The 26341-nt window shown below is 41.5% G+C and overlaps 2 protein-coding genes across 5 annotated transcripts; both read right to left on the bottom strand.

Moving 5' to 3' along the window:
• Positions 1-352: 352 nt before the first annotated feature.
• Positions 353-10468, bottom strand: rundc3ab (RUN domain containing 3Ab). Of its 4 annotated transcripts, none has more exons than XM_071527694.1 (11): positions 10362-10468; positions 6272-6387; positions 5545-5672; positions 4539-4624; positions 4338-4427; positions 3629-3709; positions 2875-3040; positions 2626-2783; positions 2337-2456; positions 1676-1776; positions 353-1551 (listed from the first exon to the last, which is right to left on the bottom strand). In XM_071527694.1, the coding sequence occupies exons 1-11, from the start codon at positions 10466-10468 to the stop codon at positions 1409-1411; spliced, it is 1296 nt and encodes a 431-aa protein (XP_071383795.1). In that variant the 3' UTR covers positions 353-1408. The 4 variants fall into 4 exon arrangements, with proteins under 4 accessions (XP_071383795.1, XP_071383796.1, XP_071383798.1 ...); XM_071527695.1 differs by having other exon boundaries at positions 353-1546; positions 1668-1776; XM_071527697.1 differs by having other exon boundaries at positions 353-1546; positions 1668-1776; positions 5545-5689; positions 6271-6387.
• Positions 10469-14640: 4172 nt separating this feature from the next.
• pth3r (parathyroid hormone 3 receptor) lies at positions 14641-25390 on the bottom strand. Its single transcript, XM_071527713.1, has 13 exons — positions 25328-25390; positions 21742-21847; positions 20541-20651; positions 19920-20044; positions 19100-19194; positions 18368-18521; positions 17556-17709; positions 16788-16848; positions 16614-16680; positions 16411-16505; positions 15843-15984; positions 15265-15306; positions 14641-15144 (listed from the first exon to the last, which is right to left on the bottom strand). Exons 1-13 carry the CDS (start codon positions 25388-25390, stop codon positions 14641-14643), a joined length of 1719 nt encoding a protein of 572 aa, XP_071383814.1.
• Positions 25391-26341: the final 951 nt, after the last annotated feature.

The raw sequence follows: 26341 nt of genomic DNA on the forward strand, positions 1-26341 counted from the left end.
TGATGAAGACAAAGGGCAAGCTTGTCATGGGGGTCAAAGATCATGTGTTGGGTTTCATGAACCTACAGTAAATGCATTCACTTGCATGTATGTCCATTATTTAATCCTTTGAGGGCAACCAAGTTAGTTTTCAAACAGTCTCTAGCCAACATGACTTGCAGAAAAAGCATATCATTGGATGAGAGAATGCAGGCAATTTATAAAAGCCGTAAAGATAACAATATGTGCATGACACAGCAAATGCAACACATAACCAAGACGTGCAAGCATTCTAATGTTTCAAAAAAGGCAGTTTTATTGCAGTTTTAAATAACACAATCTATCCCAACTCCCAACACTGCATGAGATTGCAATTTACATGAAGATAAATGAAATTGGTAAGTATGTAATGAAATAAATGATAGTATAAAAAGAACATATCACAGAAAAATGAAGAAGACCCAATATCCAATGACACACACACGTTGCACATTCACTATTTCTCTTTTGCACAAACTATTCAGTCAAGCCAGGTTTGAAGAACAAGCCATTGAAAACATTCATTCTGCATAGTCACAATGCACTTTTGCATTTGTATGCAATTAGAGTTGTATGTTTTTTTTGTATGTTCGCATTACAGTGGCTCTGCACACCTTGGACTTTTATGCCACATTCTAGAAATCTGGATCTAAACTATGATTGAATAAGGCCTAAACTTTCACTCATCCTAATATCATAAAACTGTTTAATCTTCAATAATCTTCATCATAAAACCCTCTGGTCAAATCTTTGACTCGATGCATTACGAACATCTCTTTTGTATCTCTTTTAACCAGTCCTCTTATAATTATGTGATATAATATGGCAAAACATTGTTTCTGTTTACTAGGAGGTTATACTCATCCGTCCTGCACTGCCAGTAGTATACAGCGGACACAAAGAGATACCACTGACAGACTGATAAGACACAGACAAAATGGACAGACACGTACATACAGAACAACCCTATAGTGAGTTTCCATGAATGGGACAGGTACAGATACGTGACTGTAATCACACAGGATCGAGCATCATGAAGTAAGAGAGGTCGAACTTCAGCTTGTTTGCAGTCCAAGAGGTTTAATCATGTCAAGACATTGAAAGACAGTGAAACTGAAGGAGGCCGTCGGGCAGTACAGCAGCTATTCCTGTATCTTTGCTGGACAGTCCCAGATAGGGAGGCTAGTCTTTCACAAAGTCTATGCAGAACAGTGTTTTGTAAGTGGAGAGAGTGCTGGGCTCGGAGCTAAAGTGTAAAGGGACTCATATAATAGTTTCCACGAAAGAGAGCGTTTATCCTCCTACCGAAAGCAGCCTGTTTTTGTTTTTGTTTTCTCGCTGAATTGTCTCAGTGTCTGTTTAGTGGTTGGCAGTGGCTCTTTGGCGCCCCCTAGCTGGGAGAGAGAGCAGGGCTGTTCTCTGTGCTGATGTTGACCAGGCACTCACTGGACTTGAGGCTGGCCAGAGACTTGCAGCTCGGAAGGGAAGCCAAGGATCCACACAGGCCCATCATGGAAGGGGTGTAGTCCTTATCTGGACGGGAGGGATACAGAAGAATCAATTAATGTGTGTGTGTGTGTGTGTGTGTGTATGTGTTGGCTCACATATTCTGTAAGAACACAGTATGGGACAGTGTGTGATTGTCTGACAAGGTCACCTGTGCACCAGGCCCCTCCATTCTGCTTCCCCTCGAGCCGCTGGGAGTCCGAATCCAGGCTGACCTCCACTGACAACAGCTCTGTGCTGGGGAAGCTCCTCCTGCAGGTCAGCAAAGGGATTACAACTACTGACAACTGACAACTGTTTTCTTTTTTTGGTTTGGAAGAGAAACAATCAAACAAGCAATAATGGATTTGCATATATTATTTTCGGAAAACTAGACCATACAATACAAGAGTCAGAGTATATATGTGTGATTGTTATGTATGGAACATGTATGTATGTATGTCTGTGCAGGTGTTGTGCATATACATAGTGTATTTTCTTTTTCATTTCCTTGGTGTGTGTGTGTGTGTGTGTGTGCTGGGAGTGGTGAAGGTATATCGGGCGCAGAAGTGGAACATATACAGAATGTGTACTGTATACTGTTGCCCTGCATGTGATGTTTAGCTGTCTTTCAAAATTTTAAAATAATAAAAGAGGGAAGAACAGAAATAAACAGAAAAAGTAGTGTGTTTTTTCTCAATATGTTATGGAATCTAGATGTGTGGCTTTTCTCAATTATTGCAATGAATAAGAAAGTCACCTGTTTATACCATAACACAAAACAAGAGTTACGTTAATTCTGTTGCATGTAAGCTCAAAAAGCAAGTTCAAACCTGCGGAACAGCTTGACCTCATCTTTGTTGTTGTAGGGCTGGAGCGTGGGCCATTGGTTGACCAGGGGGATTGAAAGGTTTTTGGCCAGGTGGTTGGAGTCACATGGAATCAAGCTTGTCCTGAAAAACATAAGGATACAGTATGAGGCTGCATTTCGATTTCGAGAGCCAAGCCCAAAAACCTTCCATTTAATCAATAGAATCAAAAGAATAGCTAATGAACTAAGAGGCGGCCATCTTTAAGCCCTTCATCCACGTGGGTGTATGAATGCCCGTCTATCGGACTCACAGTTGCTCCTGCAGCTCCAGGACGATGGCCTCCAGCTCCCTCTTCTCCTGCTGGCTCTGGCTCTGCAGCTCCTCCAGCCTGGCCTTTAGCCTCTTGTTCTCTGTCTCCGTGTTCTTTAGCTGGGACTCGCGCAGACGCACAAGCTCCTCCAGGTAACCCTGCCAACGCACGTCAACACACCGGGTTAAAGGAAATATCCGCCCTCGGATACTCTTACGCCATTATGTATCATGAATCTGTGATGTGCACCTTCTGAGCGTAGACAATCTTGAACCTCTGCTCCATCTTGCGACACTTTGTGCTCCAGCTCTCCTCATCTGTGACCAGGGGGACGTAGGGATGCTCAGGCACACTGTCGTCACTGGTGCTGCTGTCAAGACTCCGTCTGTCTTCATCATCACTCAGGTAGTCATAGCTACAATGGAAGCAGGCAGTTAGAATTAAAAAAAAAAAAATGTATCTAAAGCCAATTAAATCAAATGGGCAATTCCAAACTGGATTTTGAGTCAGATCTTTTTAAATATTAATAACATCTTTTATCCAGAAATATGTTTGAAGATAGCAACAGAATCCAGCCACACCCATGCAATGCAGTAAAATGGGCGATGAAAACTGAAGATGGTTTATGTTCATCTGTAATACTCTGTAGTGCTCCTAAATGTGATTTATTGGGAGATGTGCAAACACCAACTTCCATTCCCATTTAGAGCAGGACAAGGTGTTTGGTCTCGACCAACAGCCCGACAGAAATGCTGCCCTTGTCTTGTGTGGCATGACAATAAACCATTATGGTGAGTGTAAAGGCTTGCTTTTTCTGATAGATTGTTTTGTAAAGTAAATACACTGTCAATCTTAATTAAAATCTGACACCAAGAACTACATAACATGTCAAAAATAAGTCTGTTTTAAGTATGTATTATTCAGTAAAAGTAATGGATCAAATTGGCACTTGGTATTAGCCCAACACTTGAAGTTAGGTACAGGGAATCTGTTGTCAGTGTACCTCTGTGTGAATTTCAAGTACGGTGTGTAGTCGATCACGGCAGTAGATTTACCATCCAAGGCCTCTCCTTTCAGACAGAAACTGTGGAAGAGAAACCACAGTGAAATATGACAACCAGCTATAGAGACCCATCGGAAATGATAATGATCAGGTTGACATTTAAAAGCCATGTAAAAATCTCCATAATGCTTTCTGTTTAGGAGAAACCGGGGCATCAATTCACTAAACCCAAAAGTATGGCAAAGCCTATACACCTACTATCATTTGTTACCCAAATTTCCAAACCTGCTTATATTGATTTTCTGGGGACAAGTGAAGCAGTGACTGATGACTGGCAAGCTATCGGTTAATGTGATTATTAGACAAAGATCAAGAAACTATATGTGTTTTTTATTTTTAGATATGGCTTCCAAATAGATTTCTGGCATTGTTTATCTTGATCTTTCCTCAACATTACAATAAAAACTACAAGATCAAGACTACAAGATCAAATTCAGACTCTCTAGCTAAGGTATGGCGAGTGCCACACCTTGCCATAACCAATTGATGCCCATTTCTTGAGCATTACCCTCTAGAAAATAGTTCATCTCTTCTATTGAAATAACTGGAGTAGACCCTGGCTTATTCACGTATTTACAACAGAAAAGTGATATTCAAATAAATGAGATTTGATTTATTCACTGTAAAAAGGTTACATTTCACCCCTCACCTAAAGTCTATGGCTCCGAGACCTATGAGCATCCCGGTTAGGACTGTGGCTTCCTCTCTTAGCATGATGGCTCCCTCTCCATAGAACCTCCTAAAGCACAGAGAGAGGAACAGCCAGGTAAGAACATGGCTCTGGTACGGTCAGGATTGGGTCATATTACTGAACGGTTATGCCATAGTAATGTGTGCTGGTCCTTCTAACCTGGTGGTTCTGCTGTCCCTCAGGGCGGTGGCTATGTATTCAGACAGCCTCTTCTCCATCAGGGCGACTCTCACCCAGGCGCGGCCCTGAAGTTGTCACCCACAGTTAAGAGAGATGAAATAATCCAGAATGAAATAGAAAATGTCTCCTTCACCATGTCATATATAACCCTACTCCACCCTTCCCATCATCTAAGTGACATCAATTCAAAGTGACACCGGTAGCATCTTGGTAAGCCGGTATATTTTTAGGTGTTCACCCCTGAAAACACTCTTTCCTTTTTCCTTTCTAAGACACCATGGTTGTGTCCTGCTGGCTAGAATTTATCCATTTTGAAGAATTCAAAATTTGTGACAGCTTAAGATTATGCACAAAGCATTTTTAACTGTAGGACACTTTTGAACAGCCCTGTGCATTATGTCCCGCTCATGTCAAATTATGGAAGCAAGGCACCATTGAAATGCTGTTTAACATTTAACATTTAAACAACATTTCATATGTAGATGAAACCCACATAGTGCCCTGCTCACAGCTAGGGCATATTAATGCTGCATGGGTTTCTGTGTAGTTTACTGTATGTACAAAAATGTGATATGTAAACTCTGTATATTATATATATTCTTTTAAGACAGGGCTGGAAATTCATTTAAAAAACAGCATAACTAGTTTTTGCACTCATTGTTGTTGTTTGTTAGGAGTCCAATTTGGTTTCTGAATTTTGCTATGTAAGCTTTCAAGCTGCACTAGATAATATTTCCATGTAAAAATACACCCGTCTCATCAGTCTAAATCACAAAGTGGGGCTGCAGCAGAGAAGAGTGTCCCATCCCCACTAATTGAGACAAATGAGCTTTGAGCATCAGCGGAGTCAGCAGTGCAATTCTTCCTCTTATTACAGCTGATGGTTAGTTGATTTATTTGATTTGTTCCATTAATTATCATTAATATTGTTGCTGTCATTATCATCATTATCATCATTAGCATTAGTATGATTATGCAGACTTGCCTTGGCCCGCGAGGTGCTGATGTTCTCCATGCTCTCGATGCTGCTGATGCAGCTGTTTGGGACTTTACCACACGCCAGGCGAATAAAGTCCCAGTAGCTGCGCTGGCCATCGAACCAGCTGCCGGAGCCTAGAGAGGGAATGCAATATGAATACTGTTGGAGCCATTATACAGTATATGTTGCATTCATTGGGTTACAGGATGTGTATTTCTAACATTGAAGTCTGGGGGGAGTGTCTGAAACAGCTACAGCACCATTAGCAACCCCTCATTGGATATTTAAGTTTGTTTAAAGTCACTACAAATATTAATGCAACAAAGTTATGACAGTGGTTTGACTTTTTATGTACATTCACTGTGACAGCTGATTGTTTGAATTTAAATGTCATTTAGCCTAATGTTATATTTATGAGAGATGGATGAATATTGCACACTTATATTGCCACATGTGTTTTACCAGTTTTTGATTGGTAATATGAAGTAATATGAAGGATTTTGTAAACATCCATTGTTAATGACAACAACATTTTAATATTTTGAATATTATTTCATGCTTTGGTGTCAGTTGGCCTTCAAGAACATGTTGTGTTGTTGTCAGTAATGGTGATGTTGCTTTATTGCCAATGACTCTTTTGATGATCATCTGTTTCAAATAGTTAGAAGATAGTTTATTTGATATGCAGTCTATCCCAGACAAGCTCCTCGTAGTTTCAAAGTAGTTTCATTACCTTTAAAGCGGTGGCTGAGGATGTGTTCAAGGATGGCTGCGAAATTGATGAACTCCTCAGACGAATCATCAATAGGCTCAGCTGTGTACTTCTCTAACAGTGTCTTCACTGAAAACCTATGGAAGAAGGGTGTGTGTGTGTGTGTGAGAGAGAGAGAGAGAGAGCGAGAGATAGAGAGAGTGAGAGAGAGGGAGAGAGAGAGAGAAAGAGAGAGAGAGAGAGAGTTTAACTGCAGATAATGAAGTATAAATTCATCAAGGGAATAAATTGATCACATGGGTTGAATCTTTCTGCACCTATTAGCGCTGTTTGTTTCATGTCACTGTAGGAAGAGCAGATACCACAGAGAAAACTGCATTTACATTTTTTAGAGGCTGTTATGTCAATACATCTCGATATATAATGACAGCTGGATTCTCACCAAACATAAATCCATATAAGAATTTAAACTGGAAACAACATAGTATTTACTAAGCCAACAAGATTGCAACCAACTTCAAGACTTTTAGTGAAAGGAAAGTGAGTAATAAATGAAAACTATAAAATGGAGCAAGCCAAGTGTATCATAAACCAAGTTTTGAAATATCTGTTTATCCCATTTGGTTCTTTGTGGGTGTAGGCCTTTGGTCCACACCCAGATTATCCTGTCAGTGATGCTTCCATTTGCTGTTTCTTCCATCTCTCCACACTTGCGCCTGACATCATCCTTTTACTGAGAGGAAGTCATTTATGGAGAGCTTTCAGGAAGCTCCAACAACTCAGTCCACCTTCACTGCGCAGCTTGAATTTATGACTCTGGTCTGATGTAATAGATTTAGTCAGCATGCCTGCTCATGCTGCAGTTCACTGTGGTCTACAAAGTACATTTTGACATACATAGAAGCAACTTCAGTCAAGTAGCCACAGCACAAACAGTTTAAGGCTGAGCTACTGTCAGTGGGGGAAGTATTTGGCCTAGTTCTATAAAATGGGTTTCTACTCGTTTCTTTTACAAATTATATTTCTGATCCAAAGATGAAGGTGAGACAGAAGCACGGACAGTGAGCCATTGACAAGATACTAGATTCATTAATTTACTTGTACCCCTTATTCCTATTCAGAGTCACAGGGGGCTGGAGCCTATCCCAGCATTGGAAAGCAGGGAAACACCCTGGACCGGTCGCCAGTCCATCACAGGGCGAACACAGGCAGACACACTCACACACCCATTCATACCTATCCACCTATCTACCTATCTGACTTGCATGTCTTTGGACTGTGGGAGAACCCATACAAACAAACCCAAACAGAACAGGCCTGTAATTGAACTAGGGACTTACTTGTTGTGACGCAAAAGTACTAACCACTGAGCCACCCTCCCCCAATTGCAGGTGAAGGCAAGCATTGTGGCAAAGGAACTTCAAGAAAAAGTAAATTCTACAATGTTAATATCTGTCTTCTTATCCTTTGTATTCAACAGCTGAATCACATCAGTAAGATCATATTCTCTAAAATCAGGACAAAATGCAGCTTTTAACATAGCAATCCATCCCACTGAGACTGGAGGATGGACTCGGTCCTGGAATACTTTGGTACAGTTTAGTACAAATGGATGATTCTATGATTGGGTAAATGTTCAGACGCTGTGGTCGTGTATCAGCCAAAAACCATTGTCTTCCCACTGCAATGCCTCAAGCTATATAGTGTCACTTCAGCAGTATTCCTCTGTACTTCAATGGGAATGCTAGTTTAGTGGCACAACACTGCTGAAGAGACCTTGTATAACTAAGGATTTGTGGTGGGATTTTGGGTAGTAGCTCAGACCCTGGACACTGAGTCAGTCATCCTGGTCCTGCACACTGACACAAAGTACTGTGGGATGGTCCATACTGCAACTTATGCCAGTTATGTAATTAACTTATGTTATGAGCCCTATACTTTTGCCACTGACTCTCTAATGAAAGACTTTGGGGAAATTAGCTGTTAAAGATTCATCAGAAAAAGCACCTTATGAAAAACTAATACAGATTCTACATAGCCATTGCTAGTGCAATAATACACCTGCATAATTAAGGGTTCAATATCAGCTGAGGTGACATGAGGTGACAGGCTGCCATAAGATTTAAACCCACAGACCACATAGACCCTTGTGCTGTGGTAACTAAAATTGGTAGCTTCAGTCCAGGCAACATTATCATTCCCCTGAGGTGACTACTCCTAAATATTTTCTTGGAGGCTACTTAAATAATTCAGGAGGTCCATTCGCTGCGAGGACACCTGCCAAATCCATTTTGTCCAGTGACGCAGAGAGATACTGTGGGGTGAAAGTGGCCATATGGACCAACTGACCCCTATTGGACGTGATTGGACATGACCTAGTGATGATGGCAAAGAACAGGCATGTAAACTGTCTGATATGTGGATGATTTTGTGGATAATATGGGGAGAAATCTTTTCAGATCAAAATAATAGTGTCATGTTGGGTTTTGTAGCTTGTATCACACTTTCTGAGGCCAAACATAAGCTGTTTTCATTGGGCTTGTATACCATCAGTCCTTGATGTTGCTACTCACATGCATCTGCGCACTTTTACACTACACACACACACACACACACACACACACAGACACACACACTGTCAGTTTGCGCGTGTGTCCATAAGACAATGCTTATCCTAACACTAGTTTGGTCACAAAGCCGGAGAGGCAAGTGATTTCACTCTCCATTGTTCTGAGGGCAACAATGTCTCCTTCAGCCAGTCTGACTCTGGCCAGATACAGGACAATAATTGGCTGACTATCCTCCAAAGCGAATAGAGCACAATCCCCTGTGTCTTCACCGGACGAACAGACAGCGGGGCCGTGACATGACACAGACAGGCTTGTCAGTGGCTCAGCAGAGGTGTGACCTTGTTCACCTGCCCATTGCTTTTGTATGTGTGAATGAGAGTGTGTGTGTCTGTGCGTATGTGTGGGTACCAGGTGTTACTCTCTTTCCAAGCATCAAAAAGTAACTTGTGACAGCTTTTCTGCCAGTCCCCATGACCTAACTTGGAAGTTATGCTTAGAATTTGAGTTGGGTAGGCTAAGTTAAGAGTGAGGTATCTACTATGGTTAGGATTAGGGTATGGGTTGATTAATTACGTAATGCGATACTTTCCACAGGGAGGTCAGAGGTCAGAGTCAGCTACAGAGCAGCAGCCCTGGAGCAAGTGGGGATGCATTGTCTTGCTCAAGGACACTTCAGAAGGGCGGATACTTGCTGTCACAAGAACTTCAACATCCGTGAATCCCTTCCTAAGTAGAATAGAGCCAGCATGTGTGTGTGTGTGTGTGTGTGTGCATGAGTTAGTGTATGCCTGTCTTTGTATAGGCCTAATTGTGCATCTTGAGTGTTTTTATGCATGTATGTAGGCTCTGTGTGTGTGTGTGTGTGTGTGTGTGTGTGTGTGTGTGTGTGTGTGCTATGCATGTCTGTGTTTAAGCTCTGTCAAAGGGCATGTAAGGGCAAAGCACTCCCATAGACAGTTTCCAGAAAACAAAGCTACAATCCCACACAGTCCAATCACTCCTTGATGTATAGACTGAACCTCCCTGTGCGTCCTGGCTCCCCGGGGTGCCAGCTAGTCCTTGCCCCTGGAAGGTTGTCGTCATAGCAACCACGCCATCATCAGCGAGAAAATAAATCGCACGTTTCAACATGACACCGCTCAACTCACAACAGAGAGGCCCATGTCTTATCTTGATGATGAGCGAGATTGTGGGGGGGAAAAAATAAAAATATCGGTCCTATTTGCTGTGAAGGGTCGGTATAGTGAACACACAGGCTTCGTGTCCTTACAGGCCCGCTGTCCTGATAGAGTTCATTAAAATGACTTATTATAAGGATGACGTCAGCGCGGATCCCAGTATGGCCACAATAGAAAAAAAAACACCAGGACCGTGTCATATTGTTGTCATAAAACAGCCAAAACCAAAACATAAGCAGTGACTTGTAACATTATAATAGGCACAACGGCTGCAACATTACTCAAAATTTTCGCCCCTTCTAAAACCAGACTGCATTCACCTACATGTTAATTACTCTTCGGGAATGAAACTGACGCCTATACCTGCAAACCGTGATGAGGTTTTTGCGCTCCACGGCCACGTTCCGAGCGGAGGCTTTTTTCGAGACATCTCCCATGGCCATCGCTGCCTGCAAACAGCCCGACTCCATCCAGGACGACTGTGACGGTCCTGGATTCAAAGGACCCCTCCCTGTCCGCCGACCTTCCTCATTCACTTCGGGATGCTATAGGAGAGAAGATGCCGCCGCTGCCTGCATCAGAGCAACACAGACTTCTTCCTCCAGCTTCAGATTATCTTCTTATTGTTGGGGTTACACCTTGGGACACAGGCGGCACTATAGGACATACAGTAGGTTGCTCTGTTATTTCTTTTTTTTCCTTCACTGTACCGATTTGCCTCTGTCTCCTCCTCCTCCTTTTGCTGTTCCGCTTTCCTCCTCTCTCTCTCTCTCTCTCTCTCTCTCTCTCTCTCTCTCTCTCTCTCCCCGCCTCCTTTTTGACTTCATCATGATCTCAACACACATCACGCAGGCTGAGCATGACGAATCACCACAGCAGGCTACAGTAATGTACATCACCGTTTCTCAAAAGCAATTTCCTGCATGATAGCTTGCCCAAACGCAAACAATATCACTATAGGGACTTAAAGTGTGACTGTGGTTCTCAATAGTGAGTTTATACTGTATGTCCTTATCATACTTTGTGGTATTTTTTATATCCCATGGTATCACTATAATATCCATAATATCTAGCCTATATAGTGACTTCAAGTATCTGTGGTACTAAAATGTGACTTTATAGTGACCTTATTGTACTTAATGGTATGTTGTTGTTGTTGTTGTTGTTGTTGTTGTTGTTGTTTATCTCATATGGTATTGCTATATAGGATTTCCTGTTGTATAATTTCTTGGCCAATAATAGATTATATTGACAGGCATATATGATATAGCTTGATATTTTGGTGTGATATTTGTATAGTATCATTCTAAAAAATGTTTCATAGGGTTACAATAAGGGTGGTGATATCATCACCAACACAAACACTGCAACCATCATCATCATGCTTGCTCATTTCCTTCTTTTGTAATTTCCGATCATGATCCTTTTCATCCCCCTCCTCCTCCTGCTGCCGTGTATAGCTGTAAGAGATACTGTCTGTTATGCATCCTGAAGCAACTGAGCTGCCTCTCTGCTCCTGGCGACACATGGCAGCCACACAGACCCAAACCTCTCCTCTCCAATGAGCTGACAGCTGTTTGCCACCATAAGCTGGGGGAGGGTTGTGCTTTTTTCCTGGTCAGGGAGCAATCACTCATGCATATCTATATCAGCTGCAGTCAGTGTGTGGTGCTCCATATGTTTGGACTCTTCATATTCCTGCTGCTCGGATACCATCAGAGCTGTGAAATTTTCTAAATGAGATTCTGAATTAAACAGGTACAGTGTGTGCATTGTGGGGACAACAATGCTGCATCTAATTCAGTGTCACACAACTGTGTTTTGTGCTTAGCATGTCCCTGAGACAAACAAAAAAAAAGAAAATCAATTTACTCAAAGATGGTATTCCAAAATTATTGTGCATTTCATCGCAGGCTATTAATCATTTTTCATTTGTACTGTATGTTTCAAGGGTCTGCATGCATCTCCATTTTCTCTCTTATGAGTCTTGTTTGTTTATTTATATCAAATCATATAATTCTTTTTTATATCTGCTCTGCTCTTCATATTCTCCACCTCTCCCCTCAGCTATGAGTTTATGGTCTGAAATTTAAAAACCCCACACACTCCACTGTTGACTGAAATTACTTCCTTTTCCCTTGACTGTTACTGTAATGTGGGAACATCAGTGCAGAGCCTGCAGGACGTCACTTTCAGTTGCAGTGTTTTGATTTTTGCAGCAGGGGGCAGAGCAGCATCTAGTTTCACACCACATAGAAGCCTCTAATCACTTCACTCCAAGAAATAAAGTTCACATGGTTCTTCATTGCTCCATCTTGGGACCAAATAGTTCCTCAATTTTTATATATTTACACCATGCTGGTATTTTCAATGGTAATATAGACAGTGTGAAGGTAGGTGTTCAGGATGTAAACAAGGACAGAGAGGGGAGGGCATTACCAGCAGTTATAAGCAAAAATGTTTCATGATCAGGGTAAATATCACTGGATGTCACCTACTTTCCCTCTCTGCTGGCATAACATCTTATACTCCAAAAAAATCTGCTTGGCTCATGTTTCTGTAGCTTGAAGCTGATGATAGCCTTATATGAATCTTCTTGTCTTTTCTATCATCACTATTATACTGCCTGGGCATTGTTGTTTTGAACCTTGATGTTAACTGTTTATAATGTTGGTGACACATAAAATTAAGCTCATACATCCATTGCACTTGGTGTCAGTTGGTTGCAAATAACCAACAATACCCAATCATTTACAGAGAGATCTGACAAGTAGCCTCTCAATTCAATTCAATTCAATTCAATTCAATGCAGGGCATTTTTCATAACAGGCATGAAAACATACATTAAATTATTTTCATAATTATTTATCATACACTATACAAACAGTATAAACACAGTAACCTTGGCAGAAAATGTTATTTTATCTAACCCCCCGAACACCTAAATAGTCCTAAAATGTTTACAGGCACAGTGTAAAATGAAGAGTTTGGTGTCAGTGTTTATGTTGTGGATGGGAGAAGAGCCTGGCGGCCTGTGAGTCAGGTTTGTCACCCGAGGCCTGCAGACAGCTCAGGTGCTGAAGGGATCGTGTGAAATTCCAGATGCTGTTGCGAGGGCGTTTGGGGCAGAGGTTGCGGGGAGAAACGGCGCGGGGTTTGGCCCAACGGGGGCAAAAGGTCTGTACATCACCCCTCTGGGTCCTGTCAGACAGATACATGGTAAACAGTGCTGTGCAGACAACAGCGGACAACAACAAAGGTGCAGAGAGTGTCCGTAACTGTCTAGACACGCTGTCTAGACAGTACTGGCTGTTAAGGTGAAGATAATCAAATTTGGGCTGATAGCTTGGGAGGAGAAACACTGAAGTATCATTTTCCCACCAGCATCTCAGGGAAATGTGAGGCTGAAATGTGGAAGTCAATATTTGCCAGTGGCAGGAAAGGGAGCATCTCTACAGCAGGTATTAAGACGGGAATAGAGACTGTGATGCCCCCTGCAGTTCACCACAAGAAGTGTGTGTGAGTGTGTGTGCGTGTGCGTGTGTGTGTGTATGGGCGTTGAAGAAGTGTATTAGGAATCAAATTACTGTGAAAGTGTAAGCGACTGTGTGCCTGCAAGTGCATGCGTGTGCTGTAAATGACAGAAACGTGCATGTATGCAGAAACACTTTGTGCTGCCACTCAGACACTCAACACACACACACACACATACACACACACACACAGACATATTTCAGTTCAGTGTGGACTGGAGTCAACCCCTCCCTCTTTGATGGATTCACCAACCCCATCTAGTCCGTCTGGCCTGGAAAATACAACACAGAAAAGATGTGCAGAGGGAGAGAAATCACAGGAGAGTCTCACTTTCCGAGCCCGTCCTTTGGGCTATTTTGAGCGAGCTGCAACATCACATTTCCAGAGATTATTTAGCTCCATTTGTCTGTCCACATTTCCTTATACAACTGCTTTTAACATGATTTGATGAGCGATTTTACACTTGCACACTTTTGCACCACTCGATTTTGCTTTCTAATGAAATCAAAAGTATTGATTTCATTAGATGAAGCATACATAATAAATCCATGTAATTTCCGTGAAACAGAGGGCGTGGATTGTTAGAGCAGACAAAAACAAGAAATCAGATTCAAAAGCAATCCATCAACAATTTGCTATTTTGTGAATGAGAGCATGAGGATTATACTGTAAAGCATAACGCATTATGGTCCACATGTAATACATGCAATCAAAAACATTTGTCATCCAAGGTCTTCCGCGTCATTTCTCATAATAAAAATGTTTGTATATCCTGATCATTGTTAATTTCGCTGTTATTATGTCCCATCCATAATCCCATCCATAATAAATCTTTCCAATGAACCGCAAACCTCTGGCATTTCATTTCTCAATACCAAAGTTAACAAGGGATTTAGGAGGAAGCTAGATGAATTCCTGAAACCTCCATTTGGGTAGGAAGGCGTCCTCAGTACTGTACCAATCACAAATCACCCACAGTGGTTTGTCTAGATGAGAACTCTAGTCCACTGAAGCCAGACTGATTCAGTCCTGTAATCTGTTCTAGTTTATCTTGGTCTGGATGGGTGAAACATCTTGCTTCTGCTCATCTGATCACATATCAAAACATTCACAAGATGGTCTCCAGCTCTTTGAGGGACAAGGAGCTGTCTGGATCTTCTGCTCCTGGGGTTTGGGTTGGAGACCCCGACCCTCCGTGACTCCTGACCCCTTCATGGTTTCCCTTGTTGGCCCTGGAGTGCCTGGCAAAAACCCCCGTCCCAGACCCCGCTCCCCCCGGCCTCCTCATAGCCAGCTCCTGCTGAGGACCGGAGGTCTCAGTGTCACTGGGCACATATCCAGGCAGGCTGGTGAGGGGGTGGAGGGAGGTGAGGCGCGGCTGCCTGACCCCTGACCCCCCACCAGAGGCACCGCCTGAGCCCATCACCCCCCCAGTGAGGGAAAGAGCCCTGGGATTGGCCGCAGAGAGACTAACGCTGTGGGTGGTGGTGTGTGACATCATGCCGCCGTAGTAACAGCTGCCTCCGCCGCCGCTGCTGGTCATCCTGGCTTTCTGTTTGAGGTCCAGGGCCAGGCTCCGCCTCAGCCACGCCTTCTTTAACTCTGCCTGCACCTGAGGACAGGAACAGCAGAAAAGCAGTTGAAGGAAAAGTTAATTTGAAATTTTTAGTAGACTGGCAAAAACTGAATGAATCTGATTTTATTCTCTAAATTGGAAATGTAGGTTAATTACCTCTCCATTGCAGAAACAGTAGATGAATGCTACAACAAAGCCCTGGAAAAATAAAATAGAGAATTAGTGGAAAATAAGCGCAGCCACATCAACGTTCCTGACCACTGAATTAAATGCAGGGATGAGTAGAGAAACATTTGTAATCTAAATTATTCTAAATATTATGGTATTCTAAATAAATAAAAACAATTTAACTGTTTTCTGTTATGTTGCCTAAAATAATCATATATTCTAATTACAGATACTAAAATCAGAGGATGATTTCTGGGAATATTTTTAAAGTGAAAGTGAGAAAATCTGATTTTAATTAATAGTGGCAGGCGAAAATTGTGTTTGTATTCAAACCTGACACTTTGTAATTTTTCACTTTTCCTTATCTGTACCTTTATACCTCAGATATGGAAAAGTCATCTCAAAGTAATCAGATTACATTACAGAGTTTGGGTAATCTCTTGGACTACGTTACTGATTACAGTTGATGAGGTGACTAGTAACTTTAACAGATACATTTTTAGAATAACCTCCCCATATTCATGCATACCACCCTGCTTGTGAATGTGTGTATGTTCCTGTCTGACCTGGGACGAGTTGAAGAACATCTCGTAGTGCATCTGCACCTGCCACAGCAGACCGGTCACCTCGGTGTAGGGGAGAGCCATGAACACCATGTAGTGCACTCCAAACAGCGGCATGAGGACCAAGGTGGACTTGAGCAGCTTCCTGCCGATAACGGACAGAACAGGACATACATAGTTACCATACTATGAATTATGTATGAACTATGAATGTTTGTAAAGTCACTTTGTAAGTGGGTGGTAAAAGTATAGGTAGTGGGGAAAGTTATATGAGATAACTTCATTCATTTTCCACCTGGGGAAACGTTAGTCTGGAGTGGTAGATACACAGAATAAATCCAGTAAGAGAAAAGTGTATTTGGCTGCATCTGAAAACCATGATTTAAAACTGCAGAGTTCTTCCTCACTGGCTAAATGTCAAGAAAAGGATGATTGCTGAGGAAAGATACTGAGGAAAGACTCTGCTCATAAATGTCAATATTGAAGTTATAAGGCATGGATTGTAGGTCATCATTTTCACAGATTAGATATTTGTCTTGCAGCTTATCATCCTTGGAAGGTTAAATGTCACCTGTACTGCTGCCGAGGGTCCAGTTTACCGGTGTTGGTTTCCCACAGTTTAGAGGCCAGCACTCGTATTATGTTAAGGAAGAGGAAGAAATTCACCTGCAGGGGCAAATATACAAGGCCAATGGAAAGAAAGAAGAATATTAAAGTCTCAAATATTCTTTTATAACACTTAAATGTGAAATTCTTCTAACACCATGTCCTTACAACAATGGCTGCCAGAATGGGAACTTGATAGATCCACTTAAGGTTTCCTGCACTGATGTCCCAACATCTGAGAACAGAGAAGAGAGGAGCAGCTCTTGTGAGAATGTGTGCAAGTTGCTTGGTGCAAATGCTTACTCACTGTTGTCCAAGACATAAACGCATTACATGACTCACTGTGTGTCTGCCAGTGATGCTCGCGCACTGACCCAAATGGACACAAATACGGCCGGTACACCTAAGACAGAAAAGGAGAGTGAGAGAGAAAGATTAATTTATTTCTATCTCGTTTGATTCTATGCTTTGGCAACATGTGTACATGTACATCATGCCAATAAAGCTCATTGAATTGAATTGAATTGAACTGAACTGAACTGAACTGAACTGAACTGAATTGAATTGAATTGAATTGAATTGAATTGAATTGAATTGAATTGAATTGAATTGAATTGAATTGAATTGAGAGAGAGAGAGAGAGAGAGAGAGAAAAATGATAAAACAGATACAATGATTAAGAAGGAAAGTAAAAGAGTAAAATAAATATAAAAGACACTCCTAAAAGCATACAAGCCAAATGTTAAAGAAGTGAAGAGTAATAGAAAGCAGTAACAAAAAAGGAAAAGTCAATCATATAAAAGTGCATCTTTAAAAGTGCTTCCTCAGGCAGACTGTTCTAACTTCTACTGCTTGCTCTAACTGAGAAGGCACAGTCGCCTAGATGACTATAAAGTTTTGATTGAAGTCTTTTTTTTTTCAAAACAATACCTTTAGGCAGAATAGGGATAAACATCTTTAAGAAGTGCTTAGGTGTAGGTATGCTTTTTGAATAAAGCAGCAGAAGGTGGATCTGAATCAAAAGGTGATCCTGTCTCAAACTCTGCTTTACACTCTATTAATTCACAATAAATATGGGACATCACAGTAGCCGGGTCCAGCGCCGCTCACCCCAGCCGATGATGGTGAGGGCCCACAGGTAGTTCTTGTCAGAGAGGAAGGCCATGAAGATGAGGCTGTGCAGGTAAAGCCCCTCCACCAGGATCCAGTAGTGATTGGTAGCCAGGAAGTACAGGAAGAGCGTGACAGCCACTTTACAGCCGGCCTGATTACACAAAGCAGAAGGGAATGCAACCAGCGATGCAGTGGGAAAATAAAAGGTGGGTAAAGCATGACACAAAATCAATTATATTGTCAGAAAAACAATGATTTATTTTTTTGTTTTCCCTTCAAAGACCATATCCTCACATGATTTACATCTGCAGTGCAGACTATGATTATGATGTGCTCTCTAAATGTCACATCATAAAGACTTGTGTCAGCCTAAACAGGTGGGTAAACTCCATTCTGAAAATAAAAAGGTGGATAAACTGAATTTAGGGGGGTTTATCTTCCACTGCATTACTGCATTCAACCAAATCCCCTATGCTCGTATATATTTCTTTTCTTTTTCCCAATTCAGTAATTTTGATCAGTAATTTAAGAAAGCAAAATGAGAGAGGTAAACCATTGCTTTTCTTATACTGATATGTAAGAGCACGAACTTCTTTCGCATTTTCACCACTATAACTGTAGACTCCTTTATATCTGTCCTATCCCACTCTATCTTCATGACTCATTTCATATTCTGATGGCAAAAAGGTGAATCTCCAATCTGCAGTTCCCTTGATGTAATTCCTTTATTTATCCATACTAAGACTTTGTCTAAAGCTAAAACACAGAAGACAGCACTATCCTTACAAAAACAAAAATTGCTACTGTACCATATGGGGCCTCTGTCCTATAAGCTCAGGCTCGGCCTTGTTGTCGTCGGATATGGAGTAGAGCACAGCGTCCTTCACAAAGATACTGACCGCCCGGCACATGAAGGAGGTGAAGAGGTGAATGTGGATGTAATTGCGTGTGCAGTGGAGACGTCTGCAGGGTGTGTGTGTGTGTGTGTGTGTGTGTAGGAGAGAGAGAGAGAGAGAGAGAGAGAGAGAGAGAGTCAGAGAAAAAATTTAAAAATATGTCATTTAAAAGATAAAAGATGCATCATTATTGTCAACAGCCTGACTATCCAGCCTGTGTGTGTGTGTGTGTGTGTGTGTGTGTGTGTGTGTGTGTGTGTGTGTGTGTGCATAGTCTATTGGCATAACCAAGATTGATGATATGGGAACTAGGCCAACACTTTCCAAAACAGATGGATGGACCCATACTCTAATGATGATGCACTATTTAGATCCATTTGTTGTTAAAGCTTGTTAATCCTCAGTCAAGTTTTGGCAATTCTAACCGTTGCTTATTATTCACTGCAAAAAGCTCCATATGCTGAGGAACATTTCCAAATATGCCCTTCATAAAACGAGCTAAATACACTTCTCTCGTAGACCACCGACATGTTTTTGCTAGATGCCTTCAGCATTTCCTTTCAGTCAGGGACAAATAATTATGCAAAAAACATGCTAAACATGTTTTTTGAGTAAATTTATTGTTCATGGTTGATAGTTTCTTACTTGAAATAGCAGAGGATGGAGACTGCCACCAGTAGTGACACCAGAGAAATGGAGTAGCCAACTGTATACATCAGATGGAGTCTCTCAAACACCTTCTGAAACAAAATTAAAACACACTTAGAGAGACAGTGTGTGTGCGTGTGTGTATGTGTATGTGTGTATATGTGGGTGTATATATTCTTGCATGCATGCATAAGTGTGTACAACTGAGTCAGTGTTTATTCAAGAAGAAAGATGTCATGCTGAAGAGCACAGAGAGTGAGTGCCGGTGCATTATTTAACTGGTGAATTGCACAAAGTAATGACACCAAAAAGACTTCAACTCCTCACTTTTCAGCAAACATCATTAACTGAACCTATTTCACAGGATAACACACTGATAGGTTTCAGAACCATAGTTTTTGGAACAGGTCTGAAGCATAGTGTTATATATTATCAGTACTGAATATCATAAAATTTGATTTGTTTGACTGTCTTTTATTTGATTCATAATGTTTTATAATGTTTAGTAAGTCAAGACAACCTTTCTTAGAAGTGGAATTTCATGGAATTTAATGGAATTCAATTCTGTTTCCTGTTATTCCAATTCAGTTCCAATTCTGTTTCCTTAGAGCCGGATGACATTCCAATTCCAATTCCAATTCCAACTCCAGGAATTGAATTTGAACTTACCATGCATTCTCAATTCAATTCATGAATGGCCCCAACCCTGATACACATGCACACACCCACACTTTCAACCAACCAGAACACACACACTTTCTCTACACACACACCCACACACACACACACACACACACACACACACACATACACACACCTCCTCTTGGCTCCTGTGGTTGGAGGTCAAGTATGTGGTGCACTCAGTATAGTTGGCCCAGGTGCGGTTGATACTGGGCACCTGCTCCCAGTTTCCTGAGGCATCACACTGGCGGTAAGCTCGGCCTGGGCCACGCGAACGCAGGATGGAGTCACAGATGGGACAAAATTAGCGCAACAGTCCACTATACATTAGAAGGCCTATTGGCAAATACAAAGGCATATGACACTTTCACAATGATGTTATTGAAAGCAATACACAGTGACCTCTAGATTCTGAAAAGTTCATTAGTTCAGCTGTATTTCTGAACATTTGAGTATGCTGGTGTATTTATATTCAGCATGGCCTATTCTAGCGCGCTTCGTTAATGCAGTTATTCATTCATCTAGTGTGCTGTTCCATATCAGACGCACCATCTCTCTCTCTGCATTCTTAATGATTTGACATGATGTAACATGTTCTTGGAAAATACATACACAACACACATTTCCCTCTGGCTTCCTTCCGAAAAAGTTGCCATGAGCCATCTATCTAATCTTACAGCACATCAGGACAAAGCTGCTGTGTTATGTGCTGAATGAGAGTGTCATAAGAGTACCATGTGCTGGCACACTGTCCTACCTCTGTGGTTGAAGTCGTAGATGTACTCCGGACACAGAACTGAGACCAGCTGACCGGCTCGGCTCCGCGGCCAGCAGATGATCCCGTCCCATTCTGGGATGCAGTCACCTTCTTCACAAATGACAGAAAACAACTTTTTTTCAGCCATTTTACCTAACTACCTTGTTAAGTTTGAGCTTAGCCATAGGCCCATGTATGTAACATGCATGATGATGACAGGAAATGTGTTTTCTTTATTTTTTCCTTTTCTTCCCACCAGCAATATGTGTCTTTCCCATTTCTGAAACGATTGTGTGTGCAAATTGAATTCAGAACATTATCTCTAAATTGCTATTTTTATACCATTTTATATACATAACTGTGTTTACTTATGTGCTTCTCTTCCGACACACTAGGTCTAGTTCTTATGAGATTCCTTCCCCAGTGGAAAGGCTGTCATCAGCGTCTACGTCATAATCTAAATGAAAAATGCACTGGCATTGTCCACACCTGAATTAAACACCTCGCGACCACAGGGATAGTTGTCAGCAGGATATTGGATAGATGCTATATCTGATCCTTAATAAATCTTTGATAAAATAAACACTATTTCTGATTATACATTAGCACATCCGCATGTACTCAGTGACCTTTCTGTTTTTTTGTGCTGCCACAAAGGGTGGCACAAGGTGTTTAAGAACCTTACACGCCTAAAAGACAAAGCCTTTGAATATTTGTAAGGATAAAACTCTTTCACCCCATCTGCCATGAAGATGTGTTTCATAACAGCAAAGCCTCACAACCCCAATTCTGACTTTGAACTTGAAGTGAAGCTTTAAATTCTCCTTGGGCAATTTTCATGACCCAAGTGCCCATGAAACCCATTCAAAACCCATGATAAAATAGTAATAATAAAAAAATACATAGCTTTCAATCTGACAGAGGCTTTTTTGTAATCCTGAAAAGTTTACTTTTTATAGATTCAAGGTTTTCATCTGAAAGCAGCAGTAATGCACATACATTTTTAGGGATTAAGTCTTTATTTTTTGTCCACTGAATACTTAATACAGTAAATGGGGTTCAGTATATTGTTCAGGGAAACTTCAACAGCACACTTGGCTGTTGATTGACACATGCTGGCTGTTGGTGGCATCAAACCTGTGGCCTTTTGGTGACCGGATGTTCTCTCTAACCGCTAGGCCACCAATAGGAGCGCACAAACCTTTAATGAGGGCCATTTGTGCCTGGATACTCCTCTCACACTTGGCGCGAGCACCAATCAGAACGTAGATCTGTTCGTCCCGCGTGATGACATCATCGGAGTCTATCTGTAGAGAGACAAAACATGAATGTCAGATAACAGACTGATATAGAACATTTAAGTAATGCAATATAGCGTTACACATGCAAGCAATAAAACTCGGAGCAGTCTGCTTGCTCTATATGGCGTAAAATAGAAACTGTTTCACTGACTGCCTCCAGCATGTGAATTCATTTTAGTAGATAGATGATTAAGACAAAACAGGAAAATGACCTGATTTTAGTAATTATCACTGATCTCATTTTAAAAATAGAGTGGACAGGGAAGAGTATTCATGTCCCTCCTGTATAGGTTTTCTAACCTCTTAATAGCACATTAAGATTTTACTGTCCCATAATACAAAATAGCCATAATATATCTGCAGGGGTTTGATAGGGTTATTGGTTATTATTATTGGTTATTTTGATGAGCCAAAAAAGGAAATGTCAAAGCAGTATTATAACTCTTCACTTGATGTTTCTGTCTACTTTTCTCTATTGTGAAAATGTGACTTTATTGATTATGTCTGCTACAGGCCACCGTAACCAATACAGGTTGATACGAGTCATTGATTACTTAATGCCCCTTTAGGATAATTCAGCTCTATGAGCTACTGCCACCCATATAGCTCATGCTTTAAGGTGTCCAGTCCAGAGAGATTCAAAGTATCCTAATTGCAGGCGCTCTGAAGTCTCTCTCCCACTTGGACGATTTGTCAACCGCAGCTCAGGGTCTCAAACACTCCCAAGGATCTGATGTGCTGCCTCCAGGTGTTGTGAAATACTTGTGTGAGGGTGCGGTATGTGATGATCCCCCGCCAACCCCTTTTTCCAGCGGCGGGGCTGCCGCTGGCCACATGGGGGCCTTGTCCTCAGGACCCCGGCCATGTGGGTGAGAGCTCGCCCACACAAGCAGCTTTGTGTTCCTGGGTACATTTCACAACCGCACAGCAAAACTAGCAGCGGGTCAGCTAGACCCCTCACATGAGGATGGCTAGCCAGAGGGAGAGAAAAAGAGGGAGCGAGATCATAGGCTGGAATTGTGGACAGAAAAGAAAGCAAGGAAGCAAGGAAGCAAGAAAGTGAGAAAGCAAGCAAGCAAGAAAGAAAGACCAGAGCAATGGAGCATAGTTTCTGTGACTATGTCAACTTCACCAATAGGAATTTTATGTGCATAGGGTTCCTCTCTCCACCAGTTTGTGTACATACATTTCACGGGGGGTCTCATGGCTGCCTTCCCCGCAAGCTAAAGCAAACCGCTCACTGTCACTGAGCGAACCCAAGTCCAACTGGAACAACCCATGAAGATGGACATGTGATAACTAACACACATTCTTGGCGTAATCCATTAAAATAAACCGGCCGGTGCATTATTTGAACAGTGTTTCAAATACTGTTAGCACTCAAAGGCATCTACAATATGTTTCGCAGCTATCGTTTCCTCGGGTGATTTGTTATGAGAGAGGCACTCCCTGCCAAAACCAATACAGACACCTTGACCGGCTCATACCGCAAGAGTTTGTTGTTGTATGGTGGTCTGTGGACACATACTGGCAGTGGTGACAATGCTGACTAACCTCTCTGTGTGTGTGTGTGTGTGTGTGTGTGTGTGTGTGTGTGTGTGTGTGTCCACGCTCCCATTAAAACAGCCGTGCCTTCACATGTCACCATGATGACCATAATTTGATTCAAGCTCGATACGCCGGCTTTCACATGAGCTAACAAGCTCTTTTTTTTGCAAAACAACCCTCCACTTGACTCTCCACAGAATACCCCTTTTCTCAAAAACAAATTCCACCAATCAAAGCCAGCAGTCCTAATCAGTACATTGACGTGCAGCATAGGTCAATCCACTCTGATCAATATGGACTAGTCATTCACTGTCATTGTACAGGAGGGTTTTTGCTGACCGAGAGGGAGTGTTAGAGAAACAATTAGTCCTACACATCTCCGAGCCTTTGTGTCATAATTGAATTTGCTCTCTCCAGCCTCTCCTTTGAGCAGAGTGATTTTCAGGCTGGCTGAGCAGGGGGTTGTAAGTCTGCCTGAGGTCGACACCGGGGATCGACCTGGGAAGATGGAGAGACGGAGCGCAGATGAGACGCTCGGCCAATGTTAACTGCAGCAGGGTCGCGCTTCAGTGGGTGAAAGGTTAAGGGGTCAGGAGTGATGTGTTTTTCTGAGGTAAACCAGGCCTCAGGTGATTTCTGATCGGGGAGATTGAGGGGTGATGAGGAGAGGGCTGTTGTTTTGGTAGCACTGCAGCTGCTGAGGCAAGTCAAAACTGAGAGGTTTTGTGCTTGTGTGAGAGTTGAAATGAGGTCATATAGAGAGATTGTATATCTGTACGAGTGTACATGTGAAACTCAACTGTCCCTAATGAAAAGTCACTATAATATTCCTATAGGGACTTAAAGTGTGTCTGTGCTACTCAATAGTGAGTTTATAGTGACCTTATCACACCTTCCATTACAGAAAAGTCACATGTGATTCAAAGCACATGTGTACCACTTTGTTTTCTATTATTATTAATATCCTCTGTGAACAAAACATTTGTTTGAAACATTTGTTTGAACCCACAACTCCGTAATGACTCAATGTGCTTAATGGCTTCAGGTCATTACTGCCAGCCAGTTACTTTGTCAGGTACGTTGAGTTGACGCTCCTCTGGATGTAGCTTCATTGTTGTTTGAAGTTGGGTTACATTTGGAAATGAACTACAATAAATATAAAGATTCAACGGTGCAGATAAAATACTTCAGCAGCACTGCTACAAACGTCATTCAACATCACCTCATCAGTCTGAGACAGAAGAAAACTCCACCACCCATTTTAGGTGAATATTGTTGGTCTATGGTTGGCATGTTTGCTGAAGCTCAAGATAAATCTGTGCCCACGGTGCGAACCATCAAAGAGAGAGTCACAGATACATGAAATTTTCTATATTTGGCCCAATGTGCAGTGGAATGGAAGTGTTATGTCTGACTCAATGTAATATAAACTGTATTACAGTAGTACACTACTGTGCTAAAAGTTAAAGTTTAGCACATTAAAACTGTCCTTTCAGAAATCTTACACATGGTTTAGAATAGCAATCTAAATCATGCTGAGAATTTATTTTGTATGGTGTTTGTGTTAATGATTTCCCATGAGCAGATTACTGGCTCACAAGTTATAAGTCCAATCACCAGAAATGTCAGTAGAATATGTTCATTTCCATTATAGTGTTTTTTAGAACTTAACTTTTCACAAATGGTCAAAAGTTAAAAAAAAAAAAAATGACTGCTTGTTTGTTCAGATATTACTATTATGATAAAACTTTAACTTTTTAGACGGTTTGCTAAAGGTGAGGGAAGAATTGATCAAAATATGAAAACAAGCATGTGTTCTGAGACGATCTATTTACAAAATTTAGTTGATAAACTAAAATTAATTTATGATAGGAAAAAATAATCATTATTTAAACCAATCAATCAATCAAATACTTTGGATAAGCAGAGTACACTTACCAGTGCAGTCACTGTTACTAGGACATGGAGGAGAACCAAGGCACTCATTCCCTGTACAGACATGACTTCTTCTTCTTCTTCTTCTTCTTCTTCTTCTTCTTCTTCTTCTTCTTCTTCTTCTTCTTCTTCTTCTTCTTCTTCTTCTTCTGCTTTGTCTGTGACTCTCAACTTAACCAATGCGTTTAATCAACATACAACTTTCCACGCAAACTCTTCAAAACACGTTATCGTCCTCAGGGTGCGGTGAAGGAACTCGTCTCCCAAAACAAAGTACTGTGCTCCTCTGGTGCCCCATCACTGCTCCTCCTGCCTTGTTGCTTGCAGACCAGTCATAAGTGATGATGATGATCAGAAAAAGTTAAAACATAATTTTGTTGATTGAGGATACAAACTTTACAATTTTATACCTGAATGACAAATTATTTGATCAATTGTAAACTGCCTTTAAGGACGCTCTAGGATAATCTTGTCTTCTTTCCAGTTCTCTTTTCCCAGTTTTCTTCTCAGAGGCCCAATGGACATCACTAATCAGGTTTCAGGAACCATGTAGGAGGACCTGCTGGTGTTGCTTTGTAAGCAGTTCTGTGGTGTGAGAAGGTCTCTGTGGGGAGGAGAGAGGAGAACTGTAGAAGAAACCTCCTCCTTTTGCAGTTCTTTGTATTGTTGTCAGTCAGAGATCGGCCGGCTCCGATTGGCTGCAGCTTCCATGTTACTTAACTCTTTGTTCTCCTCTGGTGTGCATGATCATCCGCCTCAGTTTGCCTGCCTGTCCATTCATCTGTCTGTCTGCCTGCTCTTTTTCATTTTCTTCCTATCACCTTTCTTTTGCTATTCTCTTTATCAGACCAAGTTAAGATATGACAGCATATTACTTGCTGTCATATCTTAACTTTTCCCTTTTTAGAATCACTCATCACATAGCCTATAATCACTGATGGCATATATTGTTCACTTGTTTTTAAAAACATTCAGTAGGCTACATGTCTTCAACTGAAAAATATAGGCCCTGGTTTC

Source organism: Centroberyx affinis, unplaced genomic scaffold (assembly GCF_046629955.1).
Source record: "Centroberyx affinis isolate AG114_WGS23_722 - 3 ecotype Tasmania unplaced genomic scaffold, CSIRO-AGI_Caff_v1 ptg001571l_1, whole genome shotgun sequence".
In the NCBI taxonomy this organism is placed as follows: domain Eukaryota; kingdom Metazoa; phylum Chordata; class Actinopteri; order Beryciformes; family Berycidae; genus Centroberyx; species Centroberyx affinis.